The sequence below is a fragment of the Aspergillus versicolor genome, assembly GCF_001890125.1.
Source record: "Aspergillus versicolor CBS 583.65 unplaced genomic scaffold ASPVEscaffold_1, whole genome shotgun sequence".
In the NCBI taxonomy this organism is placed as follows: domain Eukaryota; kingdom Fungi; phylum Ascomycota; class Eurotiomycetes; order Eurotiales; family Aspergillaceae; genus Aspergillus; species Aspergillus versicolor.
Window position 1 is genome coordinate 2928150 of NW_024467524.1, and position 19048 is coordinate 2947197.

Below are 19048 nucleotides of genomic sequence, written 5' to 3' on the forward strand. Positions count from 1 at the left end.
TGCGAGGGGATTGATTGTTTACTGCCTTTGTTTAGGTCTGGGCGGTCGGACGCGCCTGCGGAGGAACGGCGGCACGTGATAGAACACCTGCCTGAGGCACCGACACAAAGCCGAGGATACGTCAGATTCGGTGCTCGCGGACGGTTATCGATCGGAGAGTCGATGAATAATAATTCCACAGTGAGCTCCATCGATCACTCCAGCTACTCCATTCCATCGTCATCCTCCCTACAGCTTTAGCCTGGGAATCATGGTCTGAACCTGCAAGTGTGCCATGTCTCCCTCTTTCCCTCTCGCGACAATGCGCGAAACTACAGTAAGACATCGCGTCCCCCTTTTGCCCGATCACCCTAATGCTAACCGATACCTGCATTCAAGCTCCTCTTCTCGAACGCTGCTTCGGGTCCCTACGTTCGTCTTCGCTCGGCTTACCCGGTCCTCCCGCGGTATACTCGAAGACAGGGCTCGCGTCGGTATTTTTCGAGCGAACAAAATGCGATTCATCCTCGAAATGCCGGTTTGACGATCCCCGGCCACCGATCCCCATCATATAGTAGCGCCGGTGTGCAACACTCTGGTCCAGACCGTGGATTATTGTCGCCGTCTTCTGCTCCGTTCTCAACTTCCTCCAAGGCGCTAGACAACGGTGATTGGGACGCGAACCCGAATCTGGCTATTTCGGCTTTCTCCGAGCTTCCCTCGAAAGATTTCGGAATAAACCAGCACATGGTAATCAACCAAGAATTTAAGGAAGCATTGCGACAAATTCTTTGGCAGTTCAGAGCACCAATTCGGTATGCCTTTGCATATGGATCTGGTGTATTCCCCCAAAATGGCAGCGCGCCGGGCTCCGAACAATGCCATCCGTCAGCCCCGGCGGCAATCCAGAACATGCAGCAAGGCAAGGGAAAGATGATTGATTTCATCTTTGGTGTATCTTATTCGCAACACTGGCACTCATTAAATCTTGCGCAGCACCGCGATCACTACTCAGGGCTGCGCACCCTCGGTTCTTATACAGTCTCGCAAGTGCAAGACAGATTCGGGGCAGGGGTTTACTTCAATCCCTATATAACCGTCAACGGCACATTGATCAAGTACGGGGTTGTGAACATTGACACACTATGCCAGGACCTCAGCCAATGGGATACGTTATACCTCGCGGGCCGACTGCAAAAGCCTGTCAAAATCCTGCGGGACCACCCGAAGGTACGACTCGCGAACCAGATGAATCTCTTGTCTGCTCTTCGGGTCGCTCTACTACTGCTACCGGAGCAGTTTACAGAATTCCAGTTGTACAACACGATAGCATCCATCAGCTATATGGGTGACCTCCGCATGGCATTGCCTGTAGAAGACCCCAAAAAAGTCAACAATATCGTTTCTTCGCAGATGGCTAACTTCAGGCGGCTATATGCACCGCTCATCGAAAATTTGCCAAACGCTGTCTTTAACGACAGTCGCTGTTCTTCCGAAGATTGGATTGATGATCCCGAGGCCAATGTGCGGCTGACGCAAGATATGGACCCTGTAAAGCGCGGAAACATGGTTCGCCGACTACCCGAGTCTTTCCGGGAGAGGCTGTACTTCCAGTATCAGACGCGTTTCGGGATCCCTCGCGCGGAATTTTTGAAGATGATGAAGGATAGTAATGACAAGGACCCGGAGCTTGTTCGCCGCAGGCAAGGTGGGCCTTTCGAGCAGCGCATTGCCAGTGACGATGGCCTCACGAAAGAAATACAGGGCGCGATCACTAAGACGATTCGGTGGCCAAGCTCTGTAGAGACGGTCAAGGGATTGTTCACTGCGGGGATATCTCGAACCTGGCGTTATCTTAAAGCAAAGCAAGATAAGTGGAAGAATTCGGGAAAAAAGGAGCCAGAGCCAAGCGAAGAGACTCCAAAGGAGACTAAGAAAGAATAGAGATGGTAAACTTTTGTGCGCTGTCATTATTATATTAGAGCATATCACGGCGTTGACCTGATTGATGGTGGTGGTCTATATTAAAACTTTATACACTAAGGCTACAGTTACCTGTATAGAAATACGAAAGATGTACCTCTTGATGTATTTCTAGCTCATTGGAAAAGACCAATAAATATACTCATTCAAGATACAATTCACAATTTTGCATGCCAGGGCAGAATCATCTTGCAGCGGCCTGAGTCATAGTTGATCTGTACACTTATATAAGCTCCGCGGTCCCCGCCACTCCCCGCCGTCATTTCTTCTTTTCCTCCACCCAACCAAGACGGAAGACCGTTTACCTCACCATTTCCCTGAGCCCGCTTCAAAATGGCCTCAAAACCTTCCGCCTTCGATCTCTCCAAATGCGCGCGCAAGAACATTTTAAAACTGCAGCCTTACCGTTGCGCTAGAGAGTATGTACCCCGCCACCATCCCGCTCCTCCGCAACCGGCGTCGCGACTAATACAATTGAATTAGTGACTACAAAGATGATGGGACAAATGTTCTACTCGATGCCAATGAGAACGCCTATGGCCCCGGTCTGGCCCTGAACCCCGAGGGTGCTCTCCAGGACTCAGCGGCCAATGGCGGCTCGACGGGGTCATCGAAGCCCGACATTGATCTCTTGGGATTGAACCGATATCCTGATCCGTACGTGCACTAGACCTATAGTTACTACAGATCTCGCAATACTAACTGCAATTGATTGATTGAAGTCACCAGCACCCCCTCAAACAACTCTTTTGCAACCTCCGCAACACCCACGCCCACACGGATAAGAGCATCACCCCAGAGAACCTCTTCGTCGGAGTCGGATCGGACGAAGCCATCGATGCCCTCCTCCGCGCCTTCTGCGTCCCCGGAAAAGACAAAATCCTCACATGCCCACCTACATATGGCATGTACTCCGTCAGCGCCGACGTCAACGACGTTGAGATCGTCAAGGTGCCTCTAGACACCGAGAATGGATTCTCCCTGCAACCTGAAAAGATCAATGCCGCCCTCTCCGCCGACCCTACAATTAAACTCGCCTACATTTGCTCCCCTGGAAACCCAACAGCAAACCTAATCGCCAAGTCCGACATCCAGAAAGTCTTGGAACACCCAACGTGGAATGGCGTCGTCGTCGTCGACGAAGCCTACATCGATTTTGCCCCCGAGGGCTCTAGTCTCGCAGAATGGGTAGCCGAATGGCCCAACCTAGTCGTCATGCAGACCCTCAGTAAGGCCTTCGGCCTCGCAGGTATCCGGCTAGGCGTTGCATTCACAAGCCCCGAAATCGCAACCCTCCTCAACAGTTTGAAAGCACCCTACAACATCTCCAGCCCAACAAGCGCGCTCGCAACTGCGGCACTTGGGAATCCCAAAAACTTAGAAGTGATGCGTGCCTACCGCTCGAACATCATCACCCAACGCAACCGACTTATCAAGGAACTCCCTTCGGTCCCTGGTATCGGGCGCTTCCGTGGCGGCACGGAGTCGAACTTCCTCCTTGTTGAAATCCTCGATAAGCCTGCGGACCAGGGCGGCAAGCCTAGCAACCCCATTGCGCTGGGGACGTACGAGGCCATGGCCGAGAAACGTGGTGTTGTGGTGCGATTCCGCGGTAAGGAGCTTGGGTGTGAAGGGTGTCTGAGAATCACGGTTGGTACGGAGGAGGAGGTTACGAGGTTCTTGGAGGAGATTAAGGTCGTCTTGGCCGGGTTGCTTAGCGGAGGCGAGATTACTTCGCGCAAGTAAACCATGAGATTTAAAAATTTCGGGTTAAATAGAGGAATAGAACACTCAAATATAGATTTATTTATGATCTTCTACTTCAGCCGTGACGAGACCATGGACCAAACCGACATGATTCATTCTTATATAACTATGGTACACTATGCTGTATATATATATAGCAGTATTCAACGCTCATAAAAAGTCAAGAATCGCATCAAAAACAAGAAAAAATAAAAAGCCCGCTACACATCACACTCTGGAACTATCATTCACCGCTCTAACACCCAGCCCTATATTCTGGGAATCCGTTTCATAAGACTTGAACTTCCGCGCCGGAATCCGCTTATAGAACATCTCGTCCAACTCCGCATAAGTCCTACCGGCAGTCTCAGGCTGGTAGAACCAAAGATAAACGAGACAGATAACGGAAAGGCCACCGAAAATGAACATCACCTTGGCGCCTAGGTTTGCTTTGTCTGGGTTGAAGAGGTAGGGAAGGACGAAGGACCACATCATGTAAAGGGCGTTCTGGAGGGCGAGGCCGATTGCGATTGTTTTGACGCGGAGTCTGGATGTTGAGACTTCTGCGAGGATGGTGTATGCGGCGGCGCCGATGGTGCAGTTGTACCACCAGACGTAAATTAGGATGAGGGCAACTGTGCCTTTAACAGCGCCGTCGGAGTTGGGGTTTGTTTTGTCGGAGGAAACGACCCCGAGTCCGCCGGTGATCATGAGGATGCATGTCATTATGAATAGACCGAATACCATGAGGTTTCGGCGACCAAGGCGATCGATCATGAAGTATGACATGATGTTGCCGACGATAGATAGGACTTGTTGTGCAATCTGCAGACGGAAGCTCATTGCGTTGGTATAGCCGGCCAGTTGCATGTAATACGTCGAATAGGAAGCAGTGAAGATCACGCCGGAAAAAGCTTGGATGGAAAGGGGGGCGATGGATATGATTGTTCGGCGGAGGTTCGAGCGGCGGAAGCATTCAAAGTAGGTTGCGCCTTCAGTCTCGTGACGGACCTGCTCGAGGGTGACTTTGATAGAGGAGAGCTTCTTGGTTCTTTCAGCTTCGTTGTATCCGAGGCGAGATAGACTGGAGAGGGCTTTCTGTTCACGACCTTTGGAGACCAGCCACCACGGAGACTCAGGCATGAAGAGTACCAAAGCCAGAGCGATGGCAGCGTATCCCCACTGGGCAGCGAAGACGGCGCGGTACGCCCATCTGGTGGTGTAGGTTCCAGTAGTATTCGTTATCAGCGCAACCACGAAAGGACCAACACAGTAGGCCAGCGCAGTCAGGCAGGTTAGCGTTCCACGTAGGGCTAGAGGGGAAATTTCACCAACGTAGGTGACGGGGACAGATGCGAGAGCACCAAGAGCGAAGCCGTTGAGGAATTTGCCGCCGAAGAACATCTCGTTTGTCGTCGAGACGAATTCCAAGGTCACACCGGCCACGGAGATCAAGAGAGCGCCAAGTATCGTCCATTTTCGCCCAACGGTATCTGCGATCTGCCCGGAGCATAAAGCGCCCACGACTGCAGACGCGACGGGTCCGCCATTGAATGCTGACTGCCACTTGGTGTCCAGTACATAGTCGCCACCAAAGAAGCTACCAAAGTCCTGACGGAACTGGGGGATTGAAATGACCGTACCAGCCGCCTGGTTCTCGAAGCTGACCAAGAGTACACACCAGACGGCATAGATGCACCAGAAAAAGGTCAAGGGATATTTCTTAAGGCTCTCCCATTTCGTCAGATCATGATCTTCCGAGTCGGCGAGGTAGCCCAGCTGCTGATCGTCGGTCTTCTCGACCATTTCCACACTGGCCTTCTCCATCGCAGAGAAGGGGAAAGAAGAGCAAGTAATAAGGGGCCCCGAGTTAGAATCAAAGTAAGGGATGAGCGGTGGACCGTGGAGACTGGAGAGGCATCAAACTTCACGCCGGGCCGACAATCTATTTATCTTCCTTCCTTCTTTTGCAAATCCCATACCCGCCCGACTCCGTGATTCATGTAGGTATGCAGTGCCGCAGGGATAAATGCCCGCATTGGGACGATGACAGCAAGCAGGGAGGGTACGTCAAAAACCGAATCGGAAAAAGGAGAGAGACCAGGCCGGAGCAGAAAAAGAAACATGAACTGGGCCGACAAACTCTATTCGCAGCCCGCGCCGATTGGGCGTCCGGGACCCCGTACGATCGACTCGGGGGCAAATAAACCGATTTCAACTGCCTAGTTCTGCTCTAAACTTGTATAGTTTTGCCATGCGAAAGAAATGCGTGGGGAAACCACATGGAATATGGAGAAGAATATGGGGTCTGGAGACCCCCGGGTGTTCTCACGACTCCGATTATTGGGTCCTGGAGGGACCGCCGGATGGGGGGAGGGAAAAAGTCCCGAAGATTTGCCGACCAAAAAGCAATTCTAAGCGGTCTGTGGATGCACTGTTTGAGAGTCAATAATGGCCACTTCGAGGTGTATCATGGTATGACGTACGCGTAAGGTGCGCAGTTTCGGCATTCGATTGTCTAACTGGCAGGTCACAGTTGTTGACGTTCCGCTAAGGTTGAGGCCGGGGAGGACTGTGCGATGGTTGAAGATCAGTCATGTGATGCTATACAGTATACAACCCCGGGTTGGTGGATTACATGAATGGAGATTCTGGCAAGAGTGAAACGCTTAAAAGTGAATTAATGTGCAGTAGCTGCATTGACCTTAAGGGTCGTAGCTAAGAGCTCCAACATTGACCACTGCCTTTCCAATGATATCTCTCACAGACTGGCCAATTGACACCTCATACTCGCCTGATGGCACCTCCCATTTGCTGTTTTGCTCGTTAAAGTGAGCTAGCTGGCGTGTGCTAAAGGTAACGCTGGCAGTCTTGGTCTCTCCCGGCTCCAGACGCACCTTGACAAACCCGACAAGTTCCTTGGTAGGGTTCTCAGGGACCGCCAACTTGGAACCGGCATACACTTGGACAACTTCTGCGCCGGTATAGGTGCCAGAGTTGGTGACGTCCACCGATACTTCCACTGAGTCTCCGCCGGCAATGCTGACTTTGTGGTTTCCGTGCGTAAAGGTGGTGTAGGATAGACCATGACCGAATGGGAAGAGAACCTTGGAACGGTTTTCTTCTGATAGGTCGTAGTGACGGTAACCTACAAACACGCCTTCCTTGTACGTGACTTCCAGGGTTTGTCGCCCATCCTCTCCGGTGCTGAACTCGCCTGGGAAGTTTCCATGTGCGGGTGCATCCTCCACTGCCCGGGGGAAGGACACAGGTAGGCGACCTGCAGGGTTCACGGCGCCAGTGAGAACATCAGCAATTGCGTTGCCAGCCTCTTGCCCAGGGAACCATGCTTGGATGACCGCCTTGACTTCATTCAACCATGGCATAGCAACTGCAACGCCAGTGCAGTTCACAACAACGGTATTAGCGTTGACAGCGCCAACAGCGGCCACCAGCCGGTCTTGCGAGCCATTGCTTGGTAGATTGAAGCTGATCTGGTCTTGCCCTTCTGTCTCCCATGCAGATGTATGTCCAGTAAAGACAATTGCAAAGTCGCTCTTCTTGGCCACCTCCACGGCCTCGGACAGGAGATCCTGGTTGTGTTCTTGTTCGGACATGAAGCCGAAACGGAAACCGATGAAACCGTCCAACATAGCAAGTCCGCCCTTGCTGGTAGGCTTCACCGTGGTGATCTCAATGGTGTATGTCTTTCCAGCTTCGAATACGTACTGGATTTCTGGTTCTTCGACACCGCCAAGGAGGAACGCCATGGAGTCAGGGCAGTTCTGCTTCTGGTTGTATACGATCTTGCCATCGATCAGGATCTTGGACGCCCCCAACCCGGACATGGCCAGATAGTGGTTCCCGCTTTGTGTAGGGGTGAAGCGGGCACTGGCACGGAGACTTCCCCAAGATTCTTTGACAAAGATAGGAATATAGCTGGGCTGCTCAGAGGATGTTGAAGAAGCAGGCTCGCCATTGGGCTCGTCAGCAACAAAGAAATCGAAAGTCCAACCAGGCTGTCCCTCACGGTTCACCACACCCTCACTTAGCAAAGGAAGCTGGCGGAAGGTATGCGCGCCTTTGGCGTACTCAAATTCTACAGAGTCCCCAAGAGCGGCACGAAGACCTTCCTCAGGAGTAACGCGGTAGTGGGCATTGACTGAAGCGCTGCCGCCACCGTGGATGAGAGCCTCTCGAGCAAAGCCCAATAATGCGATCTTTTTCTTGGCCAGTTTCTCCTTCTTCAGAGGGAGGATTGCACCATCATTTTTGAGAAGGACAAGACCTTGGCTGCCCACCGAGCGGATCAGCTTTTTATGCTCGGGAAGGATGATGGCCCTTTCGTCTGGAATAGTGGGATCTTCAAAACAATTTAGCTTGGCGAGTAGCTCGAGAACATTTCGTGCACGCTGGTTGATTGTTTTCTCTGATACAGCACCGGACTTCACGGCTGCGACCACTTCATCGACCTTACGCCACCTGGTAGGGCCGGGCATTTCCAAATCAAGGCCAGCATTCAACGACTCGACTGTGGAGTTAGTGCCACCCCAGTCGCTCATAGCAAGGCCCTTCCAACCCCATTGTTCCCGAAGAACCTTCCGTAGAAGGAACTCATGTGAGTCGGCATGGGTGCCATTGACGAGGTTGTAAGCAGTCATAACTGCAAGAGGCTGGGACTCCTTGATGGCAATCTCAAATGGCTTCAGATAGATCTCACGAAGTGCTCGTTCGGCAACGTGCTCGTTGACAGTGAACCGGCACGTCTCTTGCTCGTTTACCGCAAAGTGTTTAATGGTAGCAGCCACTCCTCTATCCTGGACGCCATGGATGTACTGTGCTGCCAGCTTTCCGGCTAGGAAAGGATCTTCGGAGAAAGACTCAAAGTTGCGGCCTCCGAGCGGATGGCGATGGATGCAGACGGTGGGAGCCAAACTAGGAATTATCAGTTCTTGGATTACACCGTTTTCCAATGCCAGATTTCACTTACAGCACCCTCGCACCCTTTGAAAGGGTCTCTTCAGCCAGAGCATTTCCAATATGCTTGGCGGCTTCAACATCCCATGTTGCGGCCAGCAAAGACGATGCTGGAAAACAGGCAGCGGTTACGCCTCCCTTGAACGTGGCTCCGCGAGCACCATTGGGGCCATCCGACGTCTATTTATTATCAGTTTGACCATCCCCAGCACGTGAATGTGTTCTTTGTGTAATTGGCAGACATACCTTCAATGCTGGTACTCCTTTCTCAGGAAAATCGAATGTTTCCCAAAAGTTTTTCCCTGCTAGGAGAGAAATCTGGAACTTGTTATTATTCCATGTGCATTTCTAAAGAACTGGGAATTGTTACCTTCTCCTCGAGGGTCAACTTTGAGAGCGTGCTCTCTATATGCGCAGAATCAACACTTTTGAAGCCCATGGTGATTGTGTTGATTCACTATGAGAGATGGGAAGAAGTTGGAGGCTCGAGTTTCCCGCGTGACACAGGAATTTAATTTATGGCCAACTTCTGGACTCTCGGGCCGTTTCCCCTCATGAAGGATGGTGCACATGCCATGGCAGTGGAGATGTAGCGAGCCGTTGTTGTCATTCATGGCTCTCGACAACTTGGTCGGCTAATCTTCGGCTCGTAGTTGGATGATTGCCTTCTCTGGGTTTAGCCTAGGTAAATCGCGACCTGTTCTATATATCACATGAGTGCACGTGCTCTCAGACGACGACATTAAGGAAGGAGCAACCAGAGCCTGTACCTTCTTTCTTTGGCGGCACTGAACCTCGACAGTGGGTCACGGGATTTACAGTTGCCTAATTGGGCCGAATGATCATGGGGGAGGTAAGCCCCTCCTCAATCATAAAAATGTCGACTAGGATGGACAGCTTGAAGTTATTATTCCTGCCTCAATTCTTCCTAATTTATTCAAGATGGCCGACCAGCTCACCAAATTGCACAACTTTCCGAGTAAACCACGGGTATTTATCGTTTCGGATATCTCGAATGAACCGGATGATGCTGAATCACTAGTGCGCTATCTGCTTTACAGCCATCAATTCCAAACAGAGGGCCTGGTAGCTTGCACATCAACATGGATGAAGAACAAGGTCTGTCCTCAGGACATGCAGAAGATCATTGACGCCTACGAGAAAGTTGTCGAAAACCTCAACGCCCACGTCCATCCTGGCGCCAAATACCAGCCGGCGAGTTACTTCCGAGGCCTCGTGCGCAAGGGCGCAGAGGTATATGGAATGGAAGCAGTGGGAGATGATATCCCTCTTAGTGAGGGCGGCGAACTACTCCTCGAGCGTATACAAGCTCCTAGCGATCAGCCCCTCTGGGTTCTTTTCTGGGGCGGCACCAATGTTCTAGCTCAGGTGCTTCTTCGGATCGAGAAGCTTTACTCCGTGGATGATGCTGCTAAACTGCGTTCTAAACTCCGAGTTTATACGATATCAGATCAGGATGACACGGGCCCCTGGATTCGCCACAGGTATCCCGATATTTTTTATATTGCTTCTATCCACGGTTGGAACCACTACGGCCTCGCTACGTGGACGGGAATCTCAGGCGATAAATACTATAATTTTGACCAAGGCGGCCCGGATTTTACGAAAGTATCTAAACAATGGATACGCGAGAATATTCAGATTGGCGAGCTGGGTTCTGCGTATCCTGATTATATGTTCATCCCCGAGGGTGATACGGCAACCTTTTTATACTTGATTCAAAATGGGCTGGGGGTTCCCGAGCATCCAGAGTATGGTTCTTGGGGTGGCCGGTATCAGCGGTCTGATGTGAGTGCCAAGGGCCTTGCCAGCAAACATTATGGCGATGCTGTCGACCGGGTGGCTGGAGCAGATGGCCGCATATATACCACGAATCACGGGACCGTGTGGCGCTGGAGAGACAGTTTCCAGAACGATTTTGCCGCGCGTATCAAATGGTCACTTTCGTCCGACTTTTCTGCTGCTAACCATGCACCAATTGTTTCCATCAATGGCGATACGAGTTTGACTCCACTGGAAATCGAGGCTGAAGCAGGATCTACTCTCACTCTCGATGCGTCCAGGACCTACGATCTAGACGGCGATGATTTGACCTTCAAGTGGTTCCACTACAAGGACCCGACGGCTACTCAGGCATGGGTGGACGCAGAAGTCGCAGACATATCGATAAAACCCATCGACGAAGGTCGAAAGGCGGATATTAGTCTTCCGCCGCCAGAGAGATGCTGTGTGGAGTTGATGAGCAGACAACCAATCCCCCGGGGGCAGATCTTGCATTTGATATTGCAGGTGACGGATAACGGAACACCTGCGTTGACGAGCTATAGACGAGTGTTAATCCAGACGACCAACCCTCGCTTGGAGGGAGGGGGCAAGGGTGCCGATGCCATTGGGGATTTAATGGCGGAATTTGCATAGACATCGGCCACTGACGTATGACGTATGGAGTAACACTTTCCCATAGTATAGAAATAGAACAGCCTCGGGAGTTGACTTAAATGTCTAAATGTTAGAATGCAAATATAGCCTAGTTATCTTTGTTGGTGCTCAGTACCTCGTCAAATTGATAATATCCAGAGTGCGATCCGATCCCAGAACAGAACTATGGCGTGAATCTCCACCGAGTCCATCAACTCCAACACACCGAGTCACGACCCCTCCAGCTCACGCGTTAATCTGCCGAAGTTCTACCGGCCAACTTCCAGCTCGCAGCCATTCACCCCGAATCCGAGTTCATTCGGTCGCAATTGTCCCTCGATGGGGAAGCTCGGGCACCTCTATTGAAGTCTAGATACATTGACGCAGCCAACTCATCGGTGCTCGTACTCGTTCGGCGTTCAAGTCAGATGCGTCAATCATCAACTTAGAGCCAACATCTGGTTATCCTCAAACCAGCAGTTATCAGGATTATGTCGCAACCCACTTTAACCCCGCCCTCCTTCGAGCAGCATCCCACCGGCTTCGGCATTGGCTCCGCGCAGCCCCGGATCTCGTGGAGGTTCACAGCAACCGAAGGCACAGCTGCAAACTGGCAACAGACCGCGTACGAAGTCGAAGTCGCTCGTGGTGACAACAACACAGAAGCATACCGTGTTGATTCTAGCGAATCCGTACTGGTGCCGTGGCCGAGCCAGCCCTTGCAATCGCGAGAGATCGCAAAAGTTCGCGTACGCTCTCATGGAGGGCCGGGAAATAATACGACATTGACTGAATGGTCAGATTGGAGCACCGTTGAGTGTGGTCTGCTGAGTCGGGATGACTGGAGCGCGCGGGCAATCGCCAGTCCTGTTAAGCAGAATGAAGGCCCTTTGCGTCCTGTCCGATTCAGGAAGACGTTCCCTTTGCCAAAGGCCTCTGCGGAGCATGCGAGGCTGTACATCACGAGCTTGGGAGTGTTCCAGGCATACATCAATGGAGAGCCGGTGGGTGACCATTGCATGGCTCCTGGGTGGACGAGCTATCACAACCGATTGAACTACGAGGTCTTTGATGTCGCCTCGCTTCTGAAGGCTGGAGGGGAGAATACTATTGCGGTTGAAGTATCAGAGGGCTGGTATGCTACGCGACTGGGGTTTCATGGAGGCAGACGGTTCATCTATGGGGATGAGCTTGGGTTGCTTGCGCAGCTGGAAATTGACCCAGGACAAGAAGACCAATCGCCAATCGTTATTGCGACTGACACAAGCTGGAAGTCCCACCAGTCTGCGATCATCCGGAGCGAGATCTACGATGGAGAAGTTTACGACGCCCGGGAGGAGCAGGATGGCTGGAAGAAATCATCCTTGGCGATGCCGTGGGGGTCAGCTCGCGAAATCGCATTACCTGCGGCACAGCTTGTAGCTCCAAACGCTCCTCCAGTGCGAGTGACTCAGGTGGTCGATCCAGTCGAGATAATCCGCACGCCGGCCGGCAAAGTGGTCATTGATTTCGGGCAGAACCTTGTTGGCCGTGTCCGGATTCACTCGGTCAAGAAACCAGCAAGCCATTCTATAGTCCTTCGACATGCGGAAGTCCTTGAAAACAAGGAACTAGGAACTCGTCCGCTCCGGATAGCCAAGGCCCAGGACGAGATCATATCAGCCGGTCAAGAAATCCGGAATTGGGCTCCTAGCTTCACTTTCCATGGCTTCAGATACGTTCAGGTGGACGGATGGGACCCTGAAGACATGGAATTTCCGCTCACGCTGCAGAGCCTTGTTGCCGAGGTCATGCATACTGACCTCAAACGATCTGGATGGTTTAACTGTAGCCATGAGATGGTCAACAAACTGCATCAAAATGCGATATGGAGTATGCGCGGAAACTTCCTCTCTGTTCCCACGGACTGCCCGCAGCGCGATGAGCGTATGGGCTGGACGGGCGATCTCCAAATATTTGCTCCTTCTGCAAGTTTTCTCTATAACACCGGAGGCATGCTGAGTGACTGGCTACAGGATCTCTCAGCCGAACAACTTGCACACCCAAAGGCAATCCCGCCGCTCGTGGTCCCAAATGTTATCGATGAATCCTTCTGGCCTACGTTTCCCCAGGCTGTATGGGATGACATATCTATAATCCTGCCTTGGACACTGTACCAAAGCTACGGGGATGCTAGTATGCTCCGCCGGCAATACCCTAGCATGACTGCCTATCTCGAGCGTGGGGTGCAGCGCGGCCCAGACCGTCTCTGGGACGATGCACTCTTCCAACTCGGCGACTGGCTTGACCCAACCGCGCCTCCAGACCAACCCGGTAACTCTCGCACCGACGGAACCCTAGTTGCAGATGCCTACCTCGTATACATAACAGGGATCCTTGCCGATATCAGCTCCATCCTCGGCGAATCCGCAGACGCATCTCGATACAAGGCTGACCACCGAACCCTCAGGTCCCGGTTCCAGACCAAGTACATCTCCCCCACGGGCTTGTTAGTAGGAGACACTCAAACAGCACTCAGCCTCGCAATAGTCTTCGACCTCCACGATGACCCACAACAAGCCGCCGCCGCAGGCGACCGACTAGCCCGCCTTGTGCGCATATCAAAGTTCCAAGTATCCACAGGCTTCGCGGGTACACCGGTAATCACGCACGCTCTGACAAAGGCCGGTCACCACCAACTAGCCTACCGCATGCTACAAGAATCCAACTGCCCTTCATGGATGTATCCGATCCGCATGGGCGCGACAACTGTCTGGGAGCGCTGGGATAGCATGCTCCCCGACGGCTCCATCAATCCTGGGGAAATGACCAGTTTCAATCACTACGCGCTGGGGTCGATTATCAACTGGCTGCATAAGACGGTCGCTGGAGTGAGTCCGCTAGAGCCTGGGTGGAGGCGGATACTCGTGAAACCCTTACCGGGAGGTACGATTACCTCTGCCGAGGCGATATATGAGACCGCGTACGGCCGGTTGGAGACTCGATGGGAGGTTAGGAATCGGGATCAGTTCCACCTGGGGCTGGTTGTGCCTCCTAATTCGACGGCGAAGGTGGTTCTCCCTGGTGGCGAGGAGGAGAAGATCGTTGGATCAGGACGGTACACGTTTGCTAAGACATTCGATAGCCAGGCTGGATGGCCTCCGAAAGCGCAGGTGGCGCTGGTGTTTGAACCGGAAGATACCTTTGTATAGCATGATTTATTATCGATTTGGGAAGGATGCAAAGCATAAAAAGGAGTTCAGCCATTAACAACATTCGTATTAGTTTACAACCAACCCCGCTTCAGCACTGTAGTTGGGCGTATCAGTTACCTGTTTCGTCCAAGACTGGGGACATCGCTTATCATGCACTTCATATATGAGTAGACTGGGTCTCCCACACCTGATAAGCATATTCATGCATGCCTGAGCTCCCCAGTTTCCAAACCGAGTTAAACTATCCGTTTATCTGCTGCATTCCCTTCCTTATTACGGGTCATGTTGCGCCGAAACTACTATTCCCGTCTATCATATTAGAACAGACAAAGGTGAAGAACTTATAAGGCAATATAAACCACATTAAGGAGACTAAGATGATATGACCTTGAAAACACCATAAAAATGCCACCCCATAGCACCCCCAGCACCGACGACCGCAGCCGTCCAGTCCCAGCAGTCCCCATCTTCGACGCCACAAACCCAACCACCACACCCCCATGCATAATCCAAGCAATGATAAAAGCAGGAGGAGTCATACTCCGGCACGCCATCACGCCCGAAATCCTAACCCGCATCGAGCACGACACCAGACCCTACATACAAACCGACACCGAATGGACCGGGACATTCTTCCCCAAAGAGACTCGACGCGTCTGCGGCCTCGCGGGCAAATCCCAGCCCTTCATAGAAGGAATCGTCGGAAACGCTATCTTCCAGTCTATCTCGGATATTTTGCTTACAAGCAAACTGGGCTGCTGGATTGGAGAGAAATGGGAGGAACACGTTTCGCCGCCGCAGCTGAATAACACGATTATTTTCTCCGTGGGCCCTGGTGCGCGCGCGCAGGGTCTACACCGGGACGACATGATTCATCATAATAAACCGCGGTCTATACCTGTGGAGGAATATAAGGTCGGACAGGATGTGGGCGTTGGGTTCTTCGTTGCGGCGAGTCGCTCGACGAAGGAGAATGGGGCGACGCGGTTTATACCGGGCTCGCATCTGTGGGCTCATGAGACGCCGCCGGTTGAGGGTTTAGCTGTGCATGCGGAGTTGGAGCCTGGGGATATGTTTGTTTTCTTCTCGAGCTGTTATCATGGGGGGTCAGCGAATTGGACGAAAGATCAGGAGAGGCTGCTTTATAGCTTCTTTATGACGAAGGGTTTTCTGAGGCAGGAGGAGAATCAGTATTTGGCGAGTCGGTGGGAGGATGTTAAAGGGGTTTATGATGATGGGATGTTGAAGACGATGGGCTATGGCCTCAGTGCGCCGTTCTTGGGCTGGGTGGATCTGCGCAGTCCATTAAACTCGCTGAGAGGAGAGACTGAGTTGAAGGATTTGTATTGATTATTGTGAATGGGATTATATTTGAGAGCGGGTGAAATTAGCCCTAAGTCGAATTAGGTTTGAATACGATGCAATAATAGAAGATAGCCATCCTGACAATATTAAACATATTAAACCCACTGGCAGGAATAAAATACTAGACTACTCTACTTCCCATCCTTCAAAAGCCTCACCTGCTTCCTCTTCCACATCAGCACAGCAGGCAAGACCTGCGCCGCAGAGAACCCCCCAACCGCCTTCATCTGCATGTTATACGCCTCGCCAAAGACCCTCCTCACCTGCACCTGGACATCCCCCGGCAACAACCCAACCGCCTGCGCACTATCAAGCACCACATCCAACTGCTCCCCATCCAACACACCACCCAGCCGACTCTTCAAATGCGCATTCAGAATCGACGTCGCAATCGCCACACCCAGCGCGCCCCCAAGCATACGCAGCTGCAAGCCTGTTCCCAGCCCAATACTCTGATCCTCCCCGTCCACCACGAGCGGAACCATGATATACACCGCCGCAACAGACATACCGGCCCCCAGACCCGCAAGGACCGTATACCCCATTTGCCCATTCCAGAAAGCGATTGTTGTGGGTGTTGTGGAGAGGAGGAAGAACCCGACGGTTTGCAGGATGAGCCCGACGATGCAGATGTGCACGAAGGGGACTTTGAGCCGGCCGGCGAGGCTGGAGCAGAGAATCGTCCCAATTGGATGGCTGAGGGCGTATGCGAGGAGCTTTACGCCTGCGCCGATGGGCGAGGACTCGTTGACGGTTTGGTTGCGCTGTGGGAGCTCGATTATGGCTGTTGTTACGGGGACGCCCGTGAGAAGGAAGCCACTAATGACCATGTTAGCTCAGATTTTGGATTTACCAGCTTCAAGGGACTTACAGAGCAACGCCAATAAAAACGCGGTTCTGGGCTAGACGCCAGGGGAGCATTGGTTGGATTTTCCAGTCGTGGCGACTGACGAGCCATTCCCAGGCGAGGAAAGCCAGCCATAGGACGCCGGAGACGACGATGAAGCTGACAATAAGTGCAGAGGACCATTCGTACTCGAGATTACCTTCCTGCAATGCAGCGATGAGGAACATCGAGGCTGCGAGGACGAGAAACGCGCCGAGGAAGTCCACCCGGCGAAAGAAGATCTTCTGGTTCTCCAGGAAGGTGTTGACCTTGGAGCGCAGAAGTTTCGCTTCTGACTGCGAGGGACGGATGTCGGGATAACTACTTGGCATGTAAATACAGAGAATGAGCCAGGCGAATGCGCCTGCTGGCAGACTGTGTCTCTTGTTAGTGCTGGGTGTGGTTACGGGTTAGGGCTACTTACTTGAGCAGGAAGACCCAGCGCCATTGATCGGATATATTGATCGCGCCTCCAAGAAGGGGTCCGATTGCGAGTCCCAAGGACATTATCGCAGCAGCAACAGACGCGATAAGATCATATTTGCTTTGAGGAACCAGGCGCAGCAGCGAAAACAGCGTCAAGGTGTAGACGCCTGCAGCGCCGATTCCCTGCAATGCGCGGAAGACAATCCTAAATCAGTCAGCTCGTATTGTACACAGTTTATACTACTAGAAAGCCCACAGCTGGTTTAGAGTCTGTGCTCCTCCACATCCTCCACTGAAGGCGATGAAGAAGAACAGGGAGCACAGCAGAGATGACTTGACGCTGAAGATGTCTCCGCATTTCGACCATATCATAAGAAAGCCTGCACTATTAGATATTGGATTGTTGATAGGTGAGACAGCATACCGCAGTAAGTTAATAGATAGCTAGTAATCACCCAGCTGCTCTGGTCGAAGCCATGGAGGTCGTCGCTAATTGTGACCAGCGACGTGCTCACGATGCTAACTTCCAGGGACGGCAGGAAAAGAGCCAAAAGCAGCCTTTCCACGGTTAGTTGAGCGGTGAGATTAGATATACATCAAGGAGACTAACCCAAACCCCACAATCCATAATCGCAGCCCGTGCAGGTGTTGTACAGGAGGTGGCGACGTCGAGGATGCTTCAAAGTCGCATTCCTTTTGCCCCTGCGCATCCATGTTCTGATTCACCTTGGACATTATAAACAATATCAGCTAAAAACAAAGAAAAGGTCGAAAAAGGATTCAGATTCTGACGATGCCCGTACTCCCAGAAACTTTTCAAATAAACTGCGAAGCTGAGCTCGAGCCAGCCGTAGTTTTAAGCTAGGCCCACTGCGCCTTGTTGTTGAACAGCATGCTTGTGATTAGTGGGCCTGTTTAATCCAAGGTATGTGAGCACATCGCAGCAACAGACCCAGAAAGGAGGATCGCCTGGAGGAAGTGAGGAAGTTGGTGCAGATGCATCTGCAACCAGCTGGCCCACTCCCCCTTTCAGGCCCCTACTAGGGCTTATTCTGCACGTCTGGCCCCCTTCCAAGGCCTGCCCAGCCACTTATTCGGGCCTAAATGATCCAAAGAGGCTTGATGCCCCGCTGCATATGCAATAAGATAAGCGATTTCATTCTGACCTCAGATAATAATTACATTGTCTTCCGCGGCCCCGATAGCCCGATTGACCACCTTGACCATACCAATCAAGTCGTCAGGAGAGGACGAAATCTCATGGGCCTTGCCATGCACATACACCGACCTTTCAGCCACTTTGCAGGTCCTGCTGGCAATCTGTGCATGATTAGATCCCCCATCCCTTGCTCCCCAAATATGCGCGGTCGGCAGATCAAGGCATCCATCGGCCACGGTGCCTGAATGATCAATCCGACCCTCCTGGAGAGCGTCCATGTTGTACAGGGGAAACGTGTTGGAAAAGAAAATGCCCACTTTGAAGGGTAGACCGGCTTTGCTGTTCTTGCGCTGGCGCTCAATCATCCACGAGATGGCGACGTTGGCGCCCAAGCTAAACCCAATGACACCATCGTATGGACCCTCGGCTGCAACGTATTGGTCAAGCAGGTCAATCGTCTGTAGGCAGGACTTGGCGTCGGTTGGGTCGCAGTAGGAAAAGGTCTTTTCGTCGCCGAGCATGTTGTCTTTCAGTGTTGAGTCGGGGGTCCAGGGGAGAGTGCCCTCGACGAAGTCGTAGCTGTGGCGGTTGCCGAGTTCATATCTTAGCGCTGCTGTTTGCTGTTGTAGGATCTAGAAACTGTTATTTCATTCCTTCATTCTTTTATTTGGTGGACGTACGCGAGAATTGCTCCCGATCCCGTGTAGACTGGAGGAGAGTTAGGGCAAGCAGGCAAGCATCAAAAGCTGAATGCGAACATACCAGAGGAACCGCATTGCAAGAAATTGCCAGAATGCTGTCTTTGAGATGGTGGGATCCTCCGGACTGTCTCAAATAGAAGTAGACAATAGCCCCGTTGAAATACTCCGGTCCCCGAAATAGAGGATCTGGTGG

The 19048-nt window shown here is 52.1% G+C and overlaps 9 protein-coding genes across 9 annotated transcripts; 5 read left to right on the forward strand and 4 right to left on the reverse strand.

Moving 5' to 3' along the window:
* Nucleotides 1-301: 301 nt before the first annotated feature.
* Nucleotides 302-1923, forward strand: ASPVEDRAFT_78651 (phosphatidate cytidylyltransferase; the record flags this gene model as incomplete). The annotated part of the gene is made up of 2 exons (XM_040816583.1): nucleotides 302-316; nucleotides 379-1923. 2 exons carry the CDS (start codon nucleotides 302-304, stop codon nucleotides 1921-1923), a joined length of 1560 nt encoding a protein of 519 aa, XP_040662668.1.
* Nucleotides 1924-2295: 372 nt separating this feature from the next.
* On the forward strand, nucleotides 2296-3708 carry ASPVEDRAFT_23885 (histidinol-phosphate transaminase; the record flags this gene model as incomplete). Its single annotated transcript, XM_040809605.1, has 3 exons — nucleotides 2296-2381; nucleotides 2446-2619; nucleotides 2685-3708. 3 exons carry the CDS (start codon nucleotides 2296-2298, stop codon nucleotides 3706-3708), a joined length of 1284 nt encoding a protein of 427 aa, XP_040662669.1.
* Nucleotides 3709-3936: 228 nt separating this feature from the next.
* On the reverse strand, nucleotides 3937-5535 carry ASPVEDRAFT_23886 (uncharacterized protein; the record flags this gene model as incomplete). The annotated part of the gene is made up of 1 exon (XM_040809606.1): nucleotides 3937-5535. The coding sequence occupies one exon, from the start codon at nucleotides 5533-5535 to the stop codon at nucleotides 3937-3939; it is 1599 nt and encodes a 532-aa protein (XP_040662670.1).
* An 878-nt stretch (nucleotides 5536-6413) lies between these two features.
* On the reverse strand, nucleotides 6414-9124 carry ASPVEDRAFT_121716 (glycoside hydrolase family 3 protein; the record flags this gene model as incomplete). The annotated part of the gene is made up of 4 exons (XM_040805911.1): nucleotides 6414-8643; nucleotides 8699-8865; nucleotides 8932-9003; nucleotides 9056-9124. The coding sequence occupies 4 exons, from the start codon at nucleotides 9122-9124 to the stop codon at nucleotides 6414-6416; spliced, it is 2538 nt and encodes an 845-aa protein (XP_040662671.1).
* Nucleotides 9125-9627: 503 nt separating this feature from the next.
* On the forward strand, nucleotides 9628-11124 carry ASPVEDRAFT_120203 (uncharacterized protein; the record flags this gene model as incomplete). Its single annotated transcript, XM_040805777.1, has 1 exon — nucleotides 9628-11124. The coding sequence occupies one exon, from the start codon at nucleotides 9628-9630 to the stop codon at nucleotides 11122-11124; it is 1497 nt and encodes a 498-aa protein (XP_040662672.1).
* A 491-nt stretch (nucleotides 11125-11615) lies between these two features.
* Nucleotides 11616-14315, forward strand: ASPVEDRAFT_119334 (glycoside hydrolase family 78 protein; the record flags this gene model as incomplete). The annotated part of the gene is made up of 1 exon (XM_040805684.1): nucleotides 11616-14315. The coding sequence occupies one exon, from the start codon at nucleotides 11616-11618 to the stop codon at nucleotides 14313-14315; it is 2700 nt and encodes an 899-aa protein (XP_040662673.1).
* A 427-nt stretch (nucleotides 14316-14742) lies between these two features.
* Nucleotides 14743-15668, forward strand: ASPVEDRAFT_58733 (phytanoyl-CoA dioxygenase family protein; the record flags this gene model as incomplete). The annotated part of the gene is made up of 1 exon (XM_040815432.1): nucleotides 14743-15668. Exon 1 carries the CDS (start codon nucleotides 14835-14837, stop codon nucleotides 15666-15668), a length of 834 nt encoding a protein of 277 aa, XP_040662674.1. The 5' UTR covers nucleotides 14743-14834.
* On the reverse strand, nucleotides 15343-17862 carry ASPVEDRAFT_36297 (putative MFS multidrug transporter). The gene is made up of 6 exons (XM_040811180.1): nucleotides 17606-17862; nucleotides 17420-17553; nucleotides 17252-17375; nucleotides 16994-17200; nucleotides 16555-16944; nucleotides 15343-16502 (listed from the first exon to the last, which is right to left on the reverse strand). Exons 1-6 carry the CDS (start codon nucleotides 17728-17730, stop codon nucleotides 15815-15817), a joined length of 1668 nt encoding a protein of 555 aa, XP_040662675.1. The 5' UTR covers nucleotides 17731-17862; the 3' UTR covers nucleotides 15343-15814.
* A 261-nt stretch (nucleotides 17863-18123) lies between these two features.
* ASPVEDRAFT_36298 (uncharacterized protein) lies at nucleotides 18124-19024 on the reverse strand. The gene is made up of 3 exons (XM_040811181.1): nucleotides 18917-19024; nucleotides 18835-18862; nucleotides 18124-18786 (listed from the first exon to the last, which is right to left on the reverse strand). The coding sequence occupies exons 1-3, from the start codon at nucleotides 18928-18930 to the stop codon at nucleotides 18163-18165; spliced, it is 666 nt and encodes a 221-aa protein (XP_040662676.1). The 5' UTR covers nucleotides 18931-19024; the 3' UTR covers nucleotides 18124-18162.
* Nucleotides 19025-19048: the final 24 nt, after the last annotated feature.